General features: G+C 44.1%; 1 protein-coding gene across 1 annotated transcript in view; it reads left to right on the forward strand.

Moving 5' to 3' along the window:
* The window catches only part of flt4 (fms related receptor tyrosine kinase 4), a 47,182-nt gene continuing 25,003 nt past the window's right edge, over window positions 1–22,179 (forward strand). Inside the window, 3 exon segments of the mRNA XM_084352336.1 lie at window positions 1–375; window positions 19,207–19,303; window positions 21,825–22,102. Of these exon segments, the coding sequence (XP_084208462.1) occupies window positions 318–375; window positions 19,207–19,303; window positions 21,825–22,102 (433 nt within the window). The 5' untranslated portion in view covers window positions 1–317.

Here is a 22,179-nt window from a genome sequence, read left to right on the forward strand (position 1 = left end):
TCACGAGCAAAGGAAAAAGGAAATCATTGTAAATCCCATTCAGTGCCTTGTGCGTCCTTTAGACAAAAAAGACGTGTTTTGCCTCTCTGCTCTCCCCTCAGCCTTCCGTCTCTGTGTCCTCTGTGTGCTGGGTGCAGATCACGCATCGATTGGTCGAGGTTCACCTGAGTTTTTTTTTTTTTTTTTTTCTTCCCCCATCGGACATTCATCCAAAGCGCCTCTCCACTGTCTCCGCGCGCGTCAAAACTCACTTTTTTTATTTTTGAAAAAGGGAACACCGATCAGGCTTCTGCACTTTCTGGACCGGAGATCTGGAGATGAAGACAGATTTCACGTTTTTCTGTCGGACTTGGATTGGAATAGCGTATGCCTCAGGTGAGTGAGGAGACTTCTGCAGTGAGCGTGAAAGTTTGGAGCGCACAACTTTTTTGGCTGAAGGGAAAGGTCGAGCCGAGTGTTTGCACTGACGGCCAGTAAATAATTGATCCGATGTTGATCTGGGTTATGTGTCTAGACAGTTTTATTCACGTTGAACTGAAGCCAGGTCGATCCGGAGTGTCTCCTGTAGTTTTCTGTATACTTTCTGTTCTTTTAATTGAACATGGAGCTGGATTTTACTTTATTCCAAGGCTGACGCATCATATCCAGTCAAAAACACGAAATACTCACACGTTAACCTGCTTTGCGTCACTTTGAATCACCTCAGTATTCATGAGTAGAGCTATAAGCGCACCATTCATCTATAAACATGATTGAAAGTTTCTCTTTTTGCCTCAAAATGTGGGACTGGATTAATAAGGAACCCAGTGGGAGTCTCCAAGTCTACATGCAGATAGGCACTAGGGGGAGGCATGCTGTTGTTGTGTCTGATGAAGATGCAGCTGTTAATTGGTGATGCTACAGTAAAAAAAGAGTCGTTTTCTGTTAAGTTTGAGTGGCACATCACCTTGCATGTATGTATGTATGTAGGTCACATAGTGGGAGGAGAGCTGACTGATGTGGACTGGACTGACATGTGGAGGGAGGGAGGAGGGGGAGGAGGGGATGGGGGGGCGAGATCCCTTCAAATCATCTAATTTATGTAATCTTATTTTTGTAAGGCGAGCAAAAGGTGACAGAATGTCGCTCGCGTCCAGTCTAACTCGACTTGTTTCAAGAGTTTCTGGGTTATTTTCGACATCCAACATGTGCTTTTTATTCCTAAGAAAGAAGTGAGACTAATAAATCTAAAGCATGTTGTTTTCACTGCACAGTTTCACACCAGACACTTGAACAGGGCCTTCTGATTGTCCGTGTTATCTGTTTTGCAGTTTTTCTCACTGAATGTGTACATTTGGCTCGTTCATCGCTGATTGCTGTTGAACAGCTGTTCATAAAGCACAGGGAATACTTTTGTGAGGGGCAGCCGCCATATGGTTTATCCGAATCCTGACTCCGCGGTGGTGGGATGACTCTCGCTCGATTCGTAAATATCCCTGAGCTGTGCTGGGTGGGTCACATACATCCGCAGGAACAGATTAACAGTGATTTTTCAGAGAGGAATGAGGACCAGTGGCACCACAGAATCCATTTTCAGGGAAATCACTGCACTGATTTTATAATGTGCGACAAATGCGTGCTCTTGTCACCTGGCTGTGTGTTCTCTAAAGGCTCTGTGCAAACTTTTACAGTGCTCGAAACAAAGAGAAAAACTCAAAAAACACTTCCCAATTAAATTCACAGTGTGTATCTTGGAATTGTGACGCTCAGCCTAACATTTCTGTCATCGCACAAACCCGGTGTGCCTATTAGAAAAACATGTCTGGTGTTATCTGTTGAAAGACTTATTTGCGGCCCTGTTAGTTCGGCAAAACAGGGAGCCCATCTTTCTCAGTAGAGGCACACTATCTCAGTATCTCCTGAAGGCAGAAGGAACCAGAGATGCACATTTTTCAATTACAGCCTCGCAGTATGTTCCCGGGAGATTGAGTGCCACATTAAGGTGGACATGCGAGGGAACGAGGCCCATGTTCTAGCTCAGTTTTGCAGCCAGTTCAGATTGTAATGAGCTTTAAAACTGTATTATCATTAAATGTTTTTCTTTCAGTAATAATAAGGAGGGTTGAACATAGTTTTGACACATATTTTCCGTCTACTGTTTGCAGAGCACGTCACACCTCTGGTATAGAAATGATGGACCTTGAACGCAGCAATTTGCCCTTTGTCCGTGTTCTAACTTTAAAAATCTCTCATTGAATAAATTAGGCACTTTTAAAAAGTCTCGTTCTGACAGCTCACAGCTCACATTTTAAATTCTTTATCCTGAATAGCTCAGATCTGTCTGAAGGGGTTTCTCAAGGGTCAAACAAATGTGTGACATTAAAGAGACACTTCTGAGTGGGAGTCTGACGCAAGCATGACGAGACCGAAGGCTTCTTCGCATTATTATGATCGCGGGGGAAGATTGAGGGAGAGTGGATTGTAGACCTGCCAGCCCAGAAGTCAGTGTCATTTAGGGGGAGAGGGTACAATTTACACAGCAGCTGCATTTACGGAGCTCCAAGTTTTCCACCCTGAGCCATTTCCTACCATCTTCCTGTCGCGCTCCGTCTCTGGCTTGAATTATGTCAGATCTAAAACATTTTCTGTTGCATTTATAAATAATCGTGGTGCAACTTTCCTGGAATAGGATGCACATGAAATGAATTAAGAATCAGTGATTGATACATTTCCTTTTCTTTTTTTTTTGTTAAAGCATAATTGGCTATTGAAAACCTCCCCAGTAGAAGCCACATTTGAAGGCAGTGAATCATTTTCCTTCTCCAAAACTGAGCTGAGCCGAATGATCTTTGGCTTGCTCTGTGTCTTGGGTGCATAGTGTTGATATTGCTTTTAGCTGAGTGTTTTCTGTACGCATACCTCCGCATGATCAGATCATCCCAGAAATCTGACTCTCAACTCTGGGTATTATTCTAGTCGTCCACTTATAGAGGTCGAGTTGTTTTAGCCAACAATATCCCCTTATGCTCAGCGCTGATCTCAGGATTCAACCTCAGGACCCCGAGGAGCGGACCCTCGGTGTCTGTCCTTGAATATCTTGTTCTATCAGCTGGAAGGCAGCTCGGATGAGAGAGGAATGCTGCTGCTGCTGCTGCTCCATGTGGGAAGATCTCTGCAGTAAAGTCCAAATAAATAGGGAGTCCGGTGCTTCACTCATCACTGGCATGGCGTAGCAGGGCCCCTCGGGCATTTGTACGTCTCGTCACTCACTTTCTCATCATGCTGAGGCACCAACACCCCAAATATGACTAGGGCTGAGAGATAAGCTCTTTCAACACCAGGAATCTGCAGCAAGAGCCAAATATGTGTCTAAGTTGGTGCAAGATAGTTGATGAAAACCATCTGTGGCAATTTTGTTTTCATCCGTGTTTTCTGTGCCCAGTCTTTAGCAATGCTGACTGCATGAAGCTCGGGATGGCAATGTTGTTGGCTGCTACTTTAGTCAACACTGAAATATCTCAATAACTGTTGGACAGCTTGTCATTAAATTTAATAGAGACATTCATGTTCCTCTCAGCATCAATTGTAATAATTTTGGTGATACCTTAACTTTTCATCTAGCACCAAAACCAGGTCAAAATCTGTCCAATAATTTGGTTTGAGACCTGCAAAACTTTAAAGGTGCAATGAGCTGTTCTGGAGAACGATAGTTGATTGTTTAGTCTCATTCCCAGTGACTCGAATGTGACTCGACGATCAACTATCATGACCAGAATGGCACTCAGCCCAGCAGTCCCCTTTAATTCAGTCAAGCCTTAAACTCAATAGCTGTATCACACTTAACTGCCTCACCATAATTTAAGCTCATCAGATCTAGGATGTCAAATTGTACAAACTCATAGATAGCAGCCACCTTAAGGGTAGGGAAGGCAATTCTGGAGAAAAACATGATTGCTGAGTCTCATTCCTAGGTCATCAAATACTGATGTTTGAAGTTGGTATTCGGTAATCTAACCCAATGTGTTGGTATTTAACAACCTCGAACTATGACTCAACAACCAACTATCTTTGTCCACAATCGCCTTCACAACCTTCAACACATTTAGTTTTTTCATAAAGATTCATGCAATATTCCCTGAGACATCGACAAAAATACCCTATTTCATAATGTTGAAGAAAGTGAAAAAAATCCCCGTATTTATCTGGATCCACACCAAAAGTTAACGGGGTCTATTCTGAGCTGAGACCCATCATCCATCCAAATGTTGTGAAAATCTGTCAGGTAGTTTTTGTGTAGTCTAAACAAACCAAACAACCAACTAACAAACACACGGACACAAGTTAAAATATTAACTTTGTGGCAAAGACGAAGGAAGATGAATGATAGAAGAACTTGTGAGATGAATGAAAAGCGAGAGCCAAAGACAGAAGTTCAAACCCTTCACGCTTGATTATTTCCTCACAGCGTAACATGGGTGTGAATATAAACTTAGCGGTTAGCTTCAGTCCTGTTGTTGGTCTCTAAAAGGTCTTCTTACTGCTTGACCTCCCACAGAAAAAGAACAATTAGGTGTTTGTACAATTACTGCCCACTCATTAGGTTCTTAATAACTTTCCGAATCAATAGTGGCATTGTTGGAGTCTGACCTGCCTTACCGTCATTCTCTGGGTCCCCACTGTGCAAATGAAATGTCAGCCACAGCAGGCTCCCGTTTTGCTCCAGCAATTCAAATTTTTCTTAGCGCACTTAAAAACGCTCTCCCACACTTGGAATAATCTCCATGCAGAGGAAGGCCGGCCTATTGATTTCTCCGTCCTTTCCATCATGCTCACACAGGCCTGAGTTTCATAATGCCGACGGTACAGCACAAAGACAGTCAGGGATCCATTTTAGTGATGTAACGCTCAACGAGCTCTTGAGCTATAGCCCGATGAGTGAATTAACTCACCCATGAAGAGGTGAGAGTGTGTACAATCATGTGACGAGTGCTTTAACCAGGAAGATGAAATAAATTGCGACACGGCTGTTATTTATTGAGTGCTGCTGCACGTTTGTCTGTTACGTTAAATAATTAGGGCTTTTGAATTCACAGCTGCAAATACCTACCGCGGTGTTGACTTCACAAATCCTCTTGACATGCTAGAGGAGGCTGATTACATGAAATCCAGTACCTGTAACGACCAATGAAAAAACATTTGCTGTAAGTCGTATTGGCACACGTTTCTTTGTGGCCTCTATTGCCTTTATTGGCCGGTCACTTCACACGTGTTCTGAAGGCAGAAACTGGATCCTGGTGTTCAGTGGCTGTAAGACGGATATCATAACCCTCCAAAGTGCTAGCGTCGCTTAGAAACAAGCATCATTTAGACCTCTTATCAGTTATACAAGAGCCACCTACGCTATTACGTTCAAATTGCTACTCAGTCACCGGCAGCTGTTGTGACTTGGAAGTCCGTGCAGCGATTCATTGGTCACTCGTACCTCTTGCTTTGTCATTAGAGGTCGCTTGAGGTTCATGGGAAAGAGTCCATTGGCAAAGCCTGAGGAAATTGCCGGCTTCCCTCCCTTTAGGCATTCAGCACCATAATTGTTGACCCGGTACTCCCTACTTTGCCCTTGTTTTCTACGGCATGTTAAGCTGCCCCAGTGATTTAGCTCACTGGGACATCTGACACGGCAGCAGAGACTTGTTTATGGCCCGAATCTCCTGGAATTAGGTAACAAGCGCAGTAATGGGGCTCCTCAAAGTTTGCCGTCTGAACAGTCGCAGCACGAGTTTTAGGAGCGTGCGCGCCGTCACAGCAGGCGAGGACTGTGCTAGAGAGATACTTAAGATGTTTCCCAACAGTAATGTCAGCGCCAGGAGCCGGGACAAAGCATTTACCAGAATGTGCATGGTTCCCTTCTCAGCAGGGGAAGCCATTTCTCAGTGATAAAAACGATGACATGCAAAAAGTGGATCACCACAGAGGAAGCGCTTGAGTTGTCCGGTGTGCCTGTGAGGCAGGTACAGGAAGATTTAGTCAGGGACAGAGGTTTGAAACATAGGAAGCTGGCCCAGATGGCTTGTCGCCGCATCCTTAATTTCACACCCCTCCTCTGGCAGGATGTTGGAAAGGCCTAACTCCCCCCGACTAGTGGAGAGGACAGGGACGTAGTGGATGTCATCCTCCTCCGTAGTAACAATGAAATCAAAGCGGGGCTGCCAGTCAGACTGTCGCCTGGCTTTGGCCCGGCCTTGTGTCCAGATGACAGAGGAAGTGGACTTTATTTCTTTCAGGGAGAAGAGAGAGAGAGAGAGAGAGGGAGTATGTTGTAGCCTGAGGCTGGCTGACTCCACATCCAGAGAGCAGGTCTGCTCCATGGCCTGCATGGCCTCCCGTTCCTCGCCGGACATACAACGCTATTTCAGAGTGCCATAGCCTTGGCCCTCTGCCAGATACTGTGTCACTGAAATAACTGTGGCTGTGCTGTCACCTACATGTTGGTCTTTACCCCCCAAAGACCTGTAGAAAAACATGGCAATTCCGTTCCAGTTAATACATTTGCTGTCTCATTCGAGTCTCTTTAAAACCCTTTCTAGTGAATTGAGGGAAATATAGAAAAAAATCTTCCCTAGCATTTTGCCCTTTCATACAGTCTATAACCACAAAGCAACAGCAAATGCACCTAATTAGAGTGACTGTATCTGTGAAAAGCGGTCTGTCCTCATGAAGGACTCCCACGTCGCATCCTTTGCGCCAAACCGACACTCTGAGAAAAGCTTTATTTGTTTACACAAGGTTCCTTTTTTTCCTGTTCCTGTCATGTGACTGATCAGAGACAAAACTACAGAGGAGCGAGGAAAGACTAAAGGCAACATCTCTTCCACCGTCCATGAAAAAGGGAAATGGGAGAAGCGTGAACATGATAAAGAAAACAGGAAATTTGCTCGCAATGAAGAACACTGTGCCGCCTTTCACACGAGCTTTAATGTGCCCTGTGTCGTACCCTTGGAGAGAGAGGCTCTCGTCTCCATGTGTACCTTTGATGCGCTTGACTCCTGCCTGCCTTGTATCTGTCTGCTTGTCAAAGAAGCTTTACATTTTTAACTGGCTTAGTGTCTTATGGCAGCTAGGCTTCTTTCTCTGTGTGTGTGCGTCTGTGTGTATGATTTATCTTTAGTCAGCAGGTGTCCTCTGTAGGCCGGGCAGTCCAGTTTCAGTATTCCCTGACTGTGACAAAACCACCAGTCTGAGCCATGAAGGAAGCTCAGCAGAGGATAAGATAGAGGCACCACATGCAGAGGCATTTCAATCCGCCAAAGATCTACTTTGTACACTGCAGTACTCCCTCTTGAGCAGTTCTACAGTTAATTTTGCCATAACTCTTCACAAAACAAGCACATCGTATGTTTGAATAGAGACAGTCGTTGGGTCTATAACTCTGCACAGCTACTTTAAGTAGAAAATGTAGTAGCATCATTTTAAAAATTCATACACTGAAAGTCATCAGTGGGGGCAGAAAGCAAGTCATCTGAGAAGTGGCTTTGTTTATTTGCTTATTCCGCCTTGCCATTCTGTATTTAGGCATTGTTGCTTCACCTCTGAACAGCCAGCAAAGGTAGTAACGGCAATGAGTTGACGTCCGTGTAGAGAGAGCGAGCCTTCAGGATGGGACAGTGTGACATTTTGACGGCGTATTATATGGGCAATCCGCAAGCAGCAGTTCGCAAAAGCAAACAGCAACCAAAGATGTCTGCGAAATGAGGTGACAAGGAGGTCCGGGAACTCCTCACCCTCCAAACAGAGGATGATATCAACCGTGATGTAACAGGTACAAATCGAGAAGCGACGAGGAGCAGGGGAAAGGCACAGGGCACACAGGAGACACAGGACCGATGCGAGGACGAGAACAGACGAACAGACAGAGTGAGGGAACAACACAGGCTTAGATGCAAACTAAACTAACGAGGGGCTGAGGTGCAGAGACAGTGGGAACAGGGCTGATGTGAGGGTGAAAATCAGGCTGGGGAGGAACACAGGAGGGAAACACAACACTGGTGAGCACGAAGCACAAAGTGACAACAAGACCCGAGAGGATGTAACTGCAAATGGCACTGTTGATAATATGTATCGTGGGTGTCTCCTTGAGGACAGGTGTATTTCCCACGTGCCGATCTGAATCACTCACCAGGCACTGCTCTCTGCCAGACACATTGTCGGAGGGCCCGCCCCCTCGCCCCCAAGGGCCCCAGTGTAACTGCACTGCCTGCACTGTCTGTATTTACACCCCTGGAACGCTGACATGCTATCTAACATCACACACTGTGGCTGCATTACGCCACCATTGTTTGGCTCGGTCAGGGTCGATCTCTGCGTAAAAAGGGTTTGATTTGTGTGAATCTACTGCATTTTTGAAAGAGGAGGCTGCGGTTCCTTGAAGAAATTGTTAATTTCATTGGGAAATACACTAACCAGTTTTCTCTCCAAGAGTTATATAAGAAGACTGATATCACTTTTATGTCTGTATGGTAAAAATAAGCACATCAAAATTCAAAATTGTTCCTTTAACTGCGGTGCCTGTCCCCTGGCTGGGACAAAAGGGAGACATTGTGGTATGCGTGTTCAAACACTTGGCCTGCTTCACATGGTTGGCAAAATCTTAGATGCAGCAGCCCTCTGCACCGTCAGACCTACATAAAGAGCTACTTTTAATCTTCCTCTGGTGTGCTCTTTGAACATTTCAATTGACAAGTAGCCAGTGGCACATCTTTCCTGCCTGTCAACCAGGTATGTGAGGCTGACGCATCAAAGTGAAGCCTAATGCACATCGTGAGCGAACAGGCACAATTGTCCTTGAAATATTCTGACTTCTGGCACTCAGCTCACATATAAGGACATCTGGCACTTCCATCATGACAGAGGCATGCAGCAGAGGAGACAGAAACACCAGCTGTGTGAATCCATGTGCAGCAAAGCCATCTCTATATGATCGCTGTCACACGGTTGGCATGTCTGAGCGCAAGACGGCCCAAACGGTTTTCATCCCTTTATGCATTACATTTGCACTTGTCATTTCTCCTCTTTCGTTGCTAATTTAAACAAACGTCACTCAGACCTTCATGTTTGCCCGGCAGACTCAGCTGGAGCTGGTGCAGGGTGTACACGTTACTCCCACAGTGAGAATGGACTTTCAGAGAAATCACATTTCGCAAGAGCTGTGTCAAGTTTTTACAAGGACTTGTTAAATGAGCTGTTTGTCTAACACAAGACGACTGCCAATGAAAAGCTCCTTTTTTTTTTTTTTTTTAAATGGTCAGTAATTGTTGAATAATTTTGAAAATCCCCAGTGATCAGAAATATTGAGACCCCAATTAGCCGAATCACACAATTTATAAAGTCATTGGAGTCCTTAAAGTGTTGGAAACCTGGAGAGCTGGCAACAATTGTTGCTTTTCTGTCAAGGACTGTTAATGGGGTGTTTTATCTGTCTGGAGGATTTTATACATCTAAACTTGTGTGTTTATGTCCTGTGTAATCCTATGATAAGAGAAGGAGTAAATCAACTTTGGAAACACTGAGTTTTATCTTTGTAGCTTAAAATGTGATGCTTGCTTTTTGTTAGTTGAAGCTAATCAGCCAGAGCTGCTGCTTATCTTTGCACCACCAGCTGGAATGCATGGGAAAAGAGGGGAACCGAGCTCAAATATTTTTTTGGCTCACTACCCCTTGTTTTGTAAGGTGGTTGACAGCCAGCCAATCACCATCCATTTGTGTTTTCAGGCCAAGCAATCATTCTGAATAGATGACTGTTGATTTGTTAGACGTTGTTTGCTTCGGAAAATTGAGCAAAATTGATTTAATCACCGGGCCATGAGAGTGATTTATCTGATTTTTCTAATAATAGCATTTAATTTACATTACTGCTAATTTTGCATATCATACTTTTGTGTTTTTCTGCAACATCGCATGGCAGTCGGGGACGGTGCCTCTGGAATGGCAGACCGGGGTGGTGGTCCCTCTATTCAAAAAGGGGGACCGGAGGGTGTGTTCCAACTATCGGGGGATCACACTCCTCAGCCTCCCTGGTAAAGTCTATTCTAGGGTACTGGAGAGGAGAATTCAGCCGATAGTCGAACCTCGGATTCAGGAGGAACAATGCGGTTTTCGTCCTGGCCGCGGAACGCTGGACCAGCTCTATACCCTCCGCAGGGTGCTCGAGGGTTCATGGGAGTTTGCCCAACCAGTCCACATGTGTTTTGTGGACTTGGAGAAGGCATTCGACCGTGTCCCCCGTGGCATTCTGTGGGAGGTGCTCCGGGAGTACGGGGTCGGCGGCCCTCTGCTAAGGGCTGTGCGGTCCCTGTACGACCGGAGCAGGAGTCTGGTTCGCATTGCCGGCAGTAAGTCAGACCTGTTTCCGGTGCATGTTGGACTCCGGCAGGGCTGCCCTTTGTCACCGGTTCTGTTCATTATATTTATTGACAGAATTTCTAGGCGCAGTCATGGGCCGGAGGGGATCTGGTTCGGGAGCCACAGGATTTCATCCCTGCTTTTTGCGGACGATGTTGTCTTGTTGGCTCCTTCGGGCCAGGACCTCCAGCATGTTCTGGGGCGGTTTGCAGCCGAGTGTGAAGCGGCTGGGATGAGAATCAGCACCTCCAATTCTGAGGCCATGGTTCTCGACCGGAAAAAGGTGGCTTGCTCCCTCCGGGTTGGGGGAGAGATCCTGCCTCAAGTGGAGGAGTTCAAGTATCTTGGGGTCTTGTTCACGAGTGAGGGAAGGATGGAGCGTGAGTTTGATAGGCGGATCGGTGCGGCGGCCGCAGTAATGCGGTCGTTGTATCGGTCCGTCGTGGTGAAGAGAGAGCTGAGCCGTAAGGCGAGGCTCTCGATTTACCGATCAATCTATGTTCCTACCCTCACCTATGGTCACGAACTTTGGGTCGTGACCGAAAGAATAAGATCCCGGATACAAGCGGCCAAAATGAGTTTCCTTCGCAGGGTGGCGGGGCGCTCCCTTAGAGATAGGGTGAGGAGCTCCGCCACACGGGAGGAGCTCGGAGTAGAGCCGCTGCTCCTCCACATCGAGAGGAGTCAGCTGAGGTGGCTTGGGCATCTGTATCGGATGCCCCCTGGACGCCTCCCTCGGGAGGTGTTCCAGGCATGCCCCACCGGGGGGAGGAGACCCCGAGGAAGACCCAGGACACGCTGGAGTGACTATGTCACCCGGCTGGCCTGGGAACGCCTTGGGATCCTCCCGGAAGAGCTGGAGGAAGTGTCCGGGGAGAGGGAAGTCTGGGTGTCCCTGCTCAGGCAGCTGCCCCCGCGACCCGGCCCCGGATAAGCGGAAGAAAATGGATGGATGGATGGATGGATACTTTTGTGTTTTAATTTTCAAAACAAAAAATTGTTCATTTAAAAAAAGAATGATTATCTCACTCTTTAAATGTACAATTTTAATATTTTTAAAATACAGTTTTTGTGTACAGTTGTTGACATGTCAAAGACTATTTTTGTCTGCTGAAGTTAGCATGCTAACCAGCTAGCTCTGGCCTGTCCAGTAATACCTCTTCGGACAGTCTGATTCCCGCTGTAGTTTCAGCTGGGAGATGTATGCGAGCTAGCGTTAGCAACATTTCGCAAACTCTTATAAATAAACAAACTAAAGTCACAAAATGTCAGGAAAGGCAATATTCTTACACTAGGGTGACCATATTTTGATTACCAAAAACCAGGACACTCGGCCCAGCAACGAGATATGATACTCAAAATCCACTCAAAGATGCCTTAAAATGAACATACTGTACATTTAGTATGCCTCCTCTGTATGGATAGAAAATGTATATATTACAAACAAAATACTATCTATAACCAAAGACACACATTCAGACATGCTTCTCAGAGGTTACTTAACATGTTTTATTATATTATTTATTACTTATATTTATTGTTTCAAAAACAACAAATGAAATAATGATAGAAATAATGTCTCTTCTGTATTAGAAAAATAAATAATAATAAATAACTGAAAAATACCTCTGCATCAATCCAACTACTACACTCACCTCGCACACTTTTTTTTTATGTTTTTCGGTGTCCATGTGGGCTTTGAGGTCCCTGGCACCCCCATTGGACACCGAAACATATGTACTGGGTTTGCACACAGTGCACGAAGCCTCCCACTTGCCCCAACCGGGACGGTAAGTGGGGAATTTCTTTTGTAGCTCATCGTTAAATGTGCATTTACGCTTCGGCATGATGATGCAGGCAGGAGTGCTATGGCTGTCTGCTCGCTCGTTGTGAGCGTCAATTTAATGGCCCAATGAAAAACAGGACATTTCACCATTTTATAAAAATCTCCCGGGACGGCCAGGACAGGACGTGAAAACAGGACATGTCCTGGGAAAACAGGACGTTTGGTCACCCTATCTTACACACTACCAAACAGAACAATACAACCATACACCGTCTAAATTCATGTTTACCAAACAAAAACAAGCTAAACTGCCTCATTTACTCATCGTAACACACTCAATTCAAATAGAAACAAAATAAAATTAACTAAAAACGTCTTGCCAAACGTGCGTTGGCTGTCTGGATCCAGTCCAGCTGTTTCTCTTGAGCCAGTCAGCTAGTAGGGCCGCTTAGCTGAACGGCTAACTGAGCTAACTAGCTAACAGCAGCTACAGCCAAAGACCTCTGACGGGTGTATAATTGTCACGCATTGCACATTTAACTCGCAGGCGATATGAAGTCTACGACAATAGATCGACTCTGCATTGATATTCACATTACGTTGTTATGAATTACTGCAGTGCGTTTTTCAAATAAACCTTCACTGATAGCTGCATTACAATTCAAGCACGATTCAACAGTTTACTTGCTGATTTATTTTCATATCTCGCAGAAATTAATGGAAACTCTGTGGAAGGTTGAAAAAATAAATACATAAAAGCATTCACTCAAAAAGGTTCAGCATCATGTCAAGTTAATAGAAACTGTCGAAACGTTTTGTTTAATTTGCCTCAGACACTGTTGAGTCTGTCGCTTTCTTATTGAAGCTGCAGCCTCGTGTACTGAAGGATAACACAGTCTCCTTAAACCAGAGTTCACAGCTGCAGCTCCACTTACTCACTGTCCACCTACACAACTGTTGACTGCTGACTGTCCTCCAGCTGAAAATGCTGTTGAGGAACAAGGCTTGTACAATATTATTTTAACTTTCGCTGTTTAATGCATGGTAAGATAAATGAGCCGACGGAGTGATAAGAGTCATAACATCTGTCACGAAACGCGGCAGGAAAGGTCGCGCCAGGGAAATGCATTTATTATCACGACAAGATACGCCATCAGCCGTGAACTTGTATGAATTGATGTGTTTGGTTTTCTTTGGCGTTCGCCCCACATAGCTGTACATCGGAGCAATGTGTGTTTTTAATTATATTTGACAGAATGCAAACAAATACTAATGGGATTTATGTTTTTTCAATCCCTAAACGTAGCTGATAGGCACACAGGCTTTCTGCATCTGCTGCCTCAAAGTTTGGAAACGTCGTGTGTACATTTTCATCAGAGGCGGACAGAGCTAGCAGGTCCTGCAGCAGTTACCTACAGCGAGGTGCAGAAATGCCTCCTGCCTGCCTCTCATCAATCTGAAGTGTCAAAGCAGCAGAGAAGTCGGTGGCTGTTTTGGCCCGCAGCCACGTGTTACCGAGCACACGTTAAGTTATGACTTTGCACCACCTCCTTCAGCAGTTACGAGAGAGCCACTTAGGATGAAAGTGATATATAAGAGATCCAAAGACTTGTGGCTCGAACTCTCCCTAGAAATAGGTTGTGTCAGAAGTGCTGAGCTCACAGCACAACAGCTTGTTTGTCGCGAATCGTATCAGCTTGAATGATCTGTTAAATGTTTTGCTTTACTTTAAAAAGCTTTGAGCTCCACTCCTTGTGGGTGTGATGACTTCTTTGCCCTCCGGTGTGAGACGCTCCTGCCGTACTGAAATCCTTCCCCTCTAGTAAACACATCCTCTTCAGGTTTCTTTCCCAAATACACCTCCAGCATCTTGATGTCTCGTCTCCCAGGGCATGCGAGTCAGTCATGACATTTCCAAAAGATTTACAATTTGCATCCTGTCTGTCAGTGTGTGATCTCTCAGCTGATTGTGAGGGAAGCATCCATCATTCAGACTCAGCTGGGATTTGGCTCATCAGTCACTCAGGAAGGAAAATCATTTCACCCACGTCACCACACATTAAACTGGATACTGTTCTCCTCGTTAATATTTACAACCCACGTTGTGTTCTAACTTAAACGGATCATCCACAGGCTTGTATAGGCAACCGAGTGGGACGGGGACGGTCTCATTTTTGACGTCACGTTACAATCTGCTCACATGTTGCCATTAAAAAAGTGATTAATGCATGTAAACAGATACAAATTGTTAAATTGTTTACTTAAAGTTCAGGCAATTCGACTCACGTAGTGAAGGTTCGGTAGCGATTGCACGGTTGTGGTTAAGGGGAACCACGATGACTTGTCTCAGAATTTGTATGCCCACCCTTCTACCTTGACCCGTCAGAGCAACACTCATTATTCACACATAGCCTCGAGAGGTTGAGGTCAGAAGAAATGATAGTTATTGCAAGAGTTTGAACAAATGACTAGTGCTATTGCTTTTCTGCTGAGCCTGAGGCATTCATTTATCTGTCCTCCTTTCATCTTGTTTCTGTTCTCACTCGGGGGAACAACAAGCTGTAAACACGACATTGACCTACCGTCACCTTCTAAAGTTGTAAGCGAACCATCGCCTTTATACATCCAGAAGATACCGTGCACCATTAGCATTTATTTACAGATGCATGTCCGTTAACGCAACAAAAATACATCTAGCATTCTTAAGTATTTCCCTTGGAATATATTCTCTGTCAGTTCAAATCAACTTTATGATGCTTTAACAAGGATTCAAGACAGGATTCAGGAAATAAAACTGAACTCTTTAACATTAACTACCATACATACGCACACAGGAACATAAGTAATGAAGAGTCCTGCTTACATTAAATTCCTGGAGTTTACGTCCAGCACGCTCAACAGGTTTGGGGCGAACGTTAACTTAAGCAGCTAGCTGACAAGGGTTAGGGTTAAGTACATTCCACTGACTAAAATAATCCCTCGCAGCTTAGCTAACATGTATTTTATAAAGTAAAATAACACTTTTACCTGCCTCAAAGGTCACAATGAAGTCCAAATGAAGACTGCTGGGCTCTATGACAAAGCTGTACCGTTAGCTAAAGATGAAGCAACACCGGGAGCGATGTTGAATCTAGCTCCTCAACACCAAAGACTCAAAGAGTATCCCTAAACACAAGCAGAGTAAGCTTAATGAGAAAATATCTCCAAAAACTCAAAAATTCTAACCCTTTGACACGTTTTTGTCTAAATCCAGATTTTTCAACTCTTTTTGGCTTCATTTTGAGGCAAAATGCTCCACTGTGTTCACCAGCTAGTCGCTAACTGTCGTTTACCAGAACCTCTATCACTGAAAACTGATGAGAGCTGTGAGATTGAACCAAAACAGTGAAGTTGTGCAAGAAAAAACAAAACAATGCACTGAAAAAAGCTTTAAAAGCTCTGTGTCGCTGTGAAGAACTTAAGAGCTTTAATCCAATGCAGCTTTTAATGTTGTCGACATAAAATAATGAATATCTCACACTTTTCTTTTAAGTCTTTCAAATACTGCCTGAGACAAGCTGACAGGCTTTGATTTGTTTACTTCATCTATAGCTGGATGGAAAAATCGAGGTCTGCTGTCCATAGTGCACACAGCAGGGACCGAAATCTGGAAAGGTGTGGGAGGTCCAGCACTCTTCTTTCTACTATCCTTCAAGGTTCATCTCTCTTGTTTCCCTCCCGGAGTGTGTGTGAAGGAAATTTGCTGTTCTGAAAATAGTGAAGATGTGACCTGTCCTGACAGGAATTTCCTTTCACACTTTCCCCTTGTCCGCAGGCCTTGAGGTGGGCCCCTGTTGGCCCCTGTGTATGTTTCACAGACACCGCCCGCTGTTTGGATTTACAGCAGTTCAGGTGTGAGGAAGAATGGACAAAGCTGTGTTGTGCTGCAGAGGGGTGGTGATGGGACTGAAGCTGGTGGCGGGGTCACATCTGAGCTGAGACAATATGTTAGGAAAACTTTGCGTGTCCTCGGGGGCAAAGTTAAACATCTCTGAAAGAGTGGGGAAGGAATACCCTGCTGGGAGCCAAGCTGGGAGTGATTCATGAACTGCCACCACTTCTCACGTCACCCCCCAAACATGTTTGTTTTCTGTCAGCATGGTGATGTCAGCTGTCCTTGTTCACATTCATGCAAGTGTTATATTGTGGTTTTAAATAAGCATGATATCACTTTTAATATCGGAGCAAAGACAAAAACAGATGTTGCTCGGTGGCTGCGTTGTCTCAGCTGTGATCCCCAGCAGAGATGAACACGGATATTTGAATTGTGAATCGATATATTATTAGTATAAAAGAAAGTGAGAGGGTCAACACCAGCAATAATAAAGCACAGGGGAATAATTCGATATTTTGGGAAAGAGGCTGATTCGCTTTCTTTCCAAGGAATAGATGAAAAGATAAATACGGCTGTATAATCGACTGCCAGCAGCTGGTGAAAAGAGCACTCCACCAGTTCAGCATTGCTGTCCTGTAACACTGTCGGACTCAAGGGACGAAAAAAGTGTCACAATCGATGCAGCAGAGGAAGAAATGTCATTTTTATTCCAGGCATTCTTCTTCCTTCTCCAAAACTGGTGCATTACCCACAATGCAACGTGTCTGCTGGAAGTTAAGTCAGGGATAAATGTAGCCTCAAGCAAAGGTGAGGAGTGGGCTGACTCGCCACCACCTGATTTTTCACCTCATTAAATGCAAAGTTGTATATTTGAATATTTGTACTAAATATGTATACATACAGTCAGCTGGTTGCTGGTGATATTGGTCCTCTGACTCTTGGCAAGAAAGTAAATAAGTTTATTTCCCAAAATGTCTTAGAAAACTGGATAAAACTAAAGAAGATTGACTTAACATAGTAAAATATACATTTAATTGTACGAACTTCACAAATGTCTGAAAGTTTCTGGGAAAATATCGTGCATTTTTTCATATATGCAGGAGAAAAGTGTCCCTGAGTATTGTCATGCCACAGTGTAAAAAAAAGGTTGGCATCTCATTTTTATTGTACGGAAGACAAGAACCGCCGTGTGTGCAATTATTGTTATCCTGGGAAAACATGTTTCAGCCACAGGCACACTATACAGTATGAATGATCATCATGAATCATGACGGTCAGCGTTTCCATGTTTCAATATTCGAAAAGCTAAATGAAAACATGAAAATATGACGAGATGAGAAACAATGATCTTGACAGGCTGTTTGATGGGTTAGTGCCTCGGGAGACATGTGGTCATTATATGTGCATCTGTTTGTTTAATCTATCTGAGCAATTTATCTGCCTGTGTTACTTTAATGAAAGTAGAGTCCGATGTGTCGATCAATAATGACAAGTTGGGAAACCTAAAACAAAATCCAAATGAGTTGGGAATGAGACTCAACTATCTTACAAACTGTACCTTTAAAGTCTTTCTGGTAAACATCAAATAAAATCAGAGTGTATTAAACAAGTCGGGGCAACTCCACTGGTTGCAAAAAGACGTCCAATTTATGTAAGCTTATGAGAAAATGACCCTGCTTCTCACTTGATCTATTACCTCAGTAAACATTTTCCAAATGAGGTCATGGTCTCAATCGCTAGTTTCAAGTCTTCTTCAATACAGCATGATGTTCATTTCGTAAATGATGTTACCATTTAGAGTAAAATAACCGATGAAGCAGAATACGCTTCAGGCCGTTGCTACGTTGTGGTCGACAAGTCGCTCCCGTCTTGTGTCGTCGAGTTGTCAGCCAATTCAAATCAGGATATCTGCCACAGCTCCACCCACTCGTCCACATATGGTCACTTCTGGCTCCATAAAACCAAGATGGTGACAGCCAAAATGCCAAACTGTAAAATAAGATATAAGTCTTTCTATCTTGCAGTGTAGAAGTTTCTCATAACTGCATATTTTCTCTTCAAGGTTGAGGGTATTTTTGAGTTTCTGGCTGTTTTCAGAGTCAGAAGGAAGCCAGGCTGATCAGTCTCCTTCCATCGGGATCAGCCTTTACTGTAAACACGATTAACAAAATATTTACATAAGAACAACCTCGCTCTATTGTGCTCCCTGGGCAGCAGGATGTGTTGGAGGAATGAGGTTTGTGTACACGAATCGCAGCTGTCCACAGCTCTGGGTTTTGATTGGCAGCAGGTCATGACTGACTGTTGTGAAATCGCTCTTGTGGCTTTAATGCTGCCGGTGCTTAGGTCTGTATTAGTCAGTGATGTAAAGATGTGTATCTGCTCTCTGACGCTCACACTGTCTGACCCCGAATACTTTCCTTTGTCTGCTGAGGAGAGAATATTGATTACAGGGTATGCTTTTAGGTGTTTAAGTTGCTGCTCTGTTTGTCCTTGAATAATTTTCTCTGCTTAGCTCGCTCAACTGGGAAAGTGCCAAAATGCAGTGCACGAAATACCGCACGCGCATCACAATCACAGTCAAACAAACACCGAGTCTGTTGTGAAAAATGGACATCATTTGCTTTCATAAATGCAAAGAAAGCCTCGCCACCTTCACACACACCCTCTCTGCCTGCGTTATCGCTCTGTGTGTTTTCATCTCTAATGATATCCAGGTGGGGCATAAGTCACGGTGACACTTTTATACATGATAGACTGTAGGTGTGGAGTCTGACTAAGCGCTAATAGCACCCGGAGGGGACTCTGAGACGGTAATGACATTCTAGACCGGCCATATTAACCAAGCCCCAGCCAGTGAAGTGAATGCATTAGTAATGAATCAAAGGCTAAATGGTCTTTGTGGCTATTCAGGGGAGGAAACTGTGAGCTCCGAGACTCATGATGAGAAGGCCGTGATTTCTCTGTCTGGCTGTTTCTCAGTGCCGCACACCGCCTTACAGCTTGTAAAAGAAATGAACAACGTGCTGTCTGAGCCGCTGTCGTGTCTGATTTCATATTCCCAACGTGTTGCGGAGATTCGACAGCATACTCGCGGCTCTGTCAAAACCACTTGGTCCTGACCGACCTGTGTAACATGAATCTAATGCAGTTGCCGTGTTCGCTCCCTCAGGTCTGGTGATTGGCTTTTCTATGACTCCACCCATCCTCGACAGCTCCAAAGACGACCTAGTGATTCCAGCCCACGAAACACTCACTATTACATGCAGGTATGTGTGTGTGTGTGTGTTTGCGTGTGTGTGTGTGTGCACTTATGCATGACTTGCTGTTTTTAATTTCAGTGAGTAAAATCTTGAAACCGGCTGAAAGCAAAAACAGAAATCAATTATTTTGGAATAATGGCCCAAGGCTCCCATCAGGGAATCCCACGATGCAATACAATACATTGCAGAGTGTATATGTACTCTGGTAAAGTGTACAAAGAACACGTTTACTTGCATACTTGACAAATTTCATTTAACTTCATGCTTCACTGCAGTTCTGAGAGGAATAAAACTTTTTCCTCCATCGTGTGTGTATTCATAACTACTATGAGGAGCTTATAAAATATGATGTATTGTTAAAGATACAACCACCCACGAGGGCTGGACAATATACAGTCTATCAATACTATCATCGTTAGCATGATATGAGACTATACATTTACTTTAAATTGTCTTTTCCTGCTTTAAAAGGCACAAAAAACAAGACACAACTTGCTCTTATACATGACAAAAAACAAAAAAACACTGACTTACTACAGACCAAACATTAAATCATTGAATAGAGAAAATAAGCATCAGATCAATCGATAATGCAAATAATCATTAGTTTCAGCCCAATTACAGTCAGCTCCACCTCAAGCACCTAAAACATTAATATGCTGCTTAATGTCTCAGGAATAAAAAGGCCTTCAGTATTTTCACAGGGGTGGTATTACTATTTTATTTAAAGGGTCATTCTGGTTGTTTTTAAACTGGGCCCTATTTTTACATATTATTACTGATAAGTATTAAAAAGGATTGCTATTGGTCCAGTAGATCACCTCAGCTGGCAGCCACAAAAATGGCTATTTGTGTTAAAGTTTGACTGTGGTGTTTTAATACGTTCATTTGGATCCAAGTTAAAAAATAACTGGAATTATTCTTTAACCAATTAAGACTGGATGCAATGTGTGTGTGTTCCTCCCTTTAGAGCCTGTCGCGACGTGAACGTGTTTTGGGTGATGTTTTCACTTTCAAGCCATGTGACTGAAGAACTGAAGATTAAAGGCAATAATTTCCAATTAAAGCCTTAGTCTGAAGCTCTTAAATGGTTTTTAATTCTGCTCCAAAGGGTTTTATTGAACATCCACAATTCTGTCAGGTTTTTCAGAAACCCCTCAGGTTGTATGAGGTGTTTTCAAACAACGCCTTCGATTTAAAATGCATTTTTAAAACTCCCCCTAGGTCATAATGGGTTATCTAAAGGAGCTGAATACCTCCTTCACCACTGATACGTTACTATTAAACAACCGTGGCAACACCCTCTATCCTTAGATATTATTCCACCTCTCTAATGTAAAATGTAAATACATAAAAAGGTCATGTCCTGTAAGACACACAGAGATTTATTTGTTCTAAAACGCAGCCAACACCTGTTTTAACTGAGTCAAAGTGAGATATGAATTCCCTCATAATTGCCGTCCTTTATCCTCGTGAAATCTCCGCTGTGCTGCCAGCTGCCAATGTCGCTCCATCAACCAATTTGTTTGTGAGGAGAAAAAAAAATGCTGTCTTTGGAAAGCTGGTGATACCTTTGGACTTTTTCCAACGGCGGTTTCAGTTGTTTGCACGTAAACCTCACGTGGCCCGCACCGCTGAGAGTCCCCTGGCAGAGGAAGTCGGTTTCATTCCACTCAATTCAGTCGTCACAATGTGCAATTTTCTCGATTCTAGATGGGTAGACGCTATTCAGAGGGGCTGGAAAATAACTAGCGGAGTGCTTTCATTGCCCTTTATGATTTCTGCAGTTATTTTCCCATCATCACTTTTTGGCACTGTCTGCAAATGTGCGCATTTGTTGTTGTGGCGAGGCAGGTGGTGAAAGCGTAGCTATCAGTTTACAGACGGCCATTATGATTCCACTCAATCTCGCTCATAATGCCTGCGGGTTAACATGTCCACCCATAACTGAATTTATGTGACAAAGCACGAAGCCGACAGAGATGTGTGGATGCACAGAGGAAATCGTGGCATCACACACACACACACGGCGATATATATACACACAAATGCACACAAACACTTCTCAGCTCACAGTTAATGATCACCGTGCATAGCTAAATGCTTTAAATTCATTTTTTTTTAAATAATGTAATGTAAAGAAAGTCCGTCTTAAAATACAAACATTACCTAAATCATCCTACCTGCTGAAGTTAGCCTGCTAACCAGCTAGCCCAGGCCCACCCACTCTCATTAAACTCTCCGAGCTCCCAGTCTGGACTGCTAACTGCACGGCTAACCTAGCTAACCAGAGGGCATCTACAGTTGGCAACAGTTAGCAGTTTCTGTGGTGATATGTTGCTCCCAATTTCTTTAGAGTATGAAAGTGGCCAATTCTTACATATCGCACCTTTAAAACAACCAGGTGCATACAGTATATGTACGCTGAAACAGTTTTTGTTTGCTGTCATAAACACCTGACAGACTTGAAAAATGTGAACAATATCTACATTTTTGTGCCACATCCTCTGACCTGACATCTTCTCAGGGGACAGCACACTCTGGCCTGGGCCTGGCCTGATCAGACTCGGCAGGGACAGGAGCTAACTGACCGTCAGGCCCAGCTGCCAGCCACCGGGGCCCCCGGGCAGAGGGTCGCCCTGGTCAGCGAGTGTCCTGGTGAGCCTGGCAGGCCGTACTGCAAGAGGCTGGTCCTGAAAGCGGCGCAGGGTGACAAGGATACCGGCTACTATCGCTGCTATTACAAGGATGTAAAGGCCATCATTGTCGGGACCACTGCCGTCAGCGTTTATGTCTTCGTCAGAGGTGAGTCACAAACCAACAAACCTTCCCACACACACACACACACACACACACTCTGCTGACGTAAACTCACTTGAAAA

The sequence above is a fragment of the Pagrus pagrus genome (assembly GCF_965226575.1).
Source record: "Pagrus pagrus genome assembly, chromosome: 5".
In the NCBI taxonomy this organism is placed as follows: Eukaryota; Metazoa; Chordata; class Actinopteri; order Spariformes; family Sparidae; genus Pagrus; species Pagrus pagrus.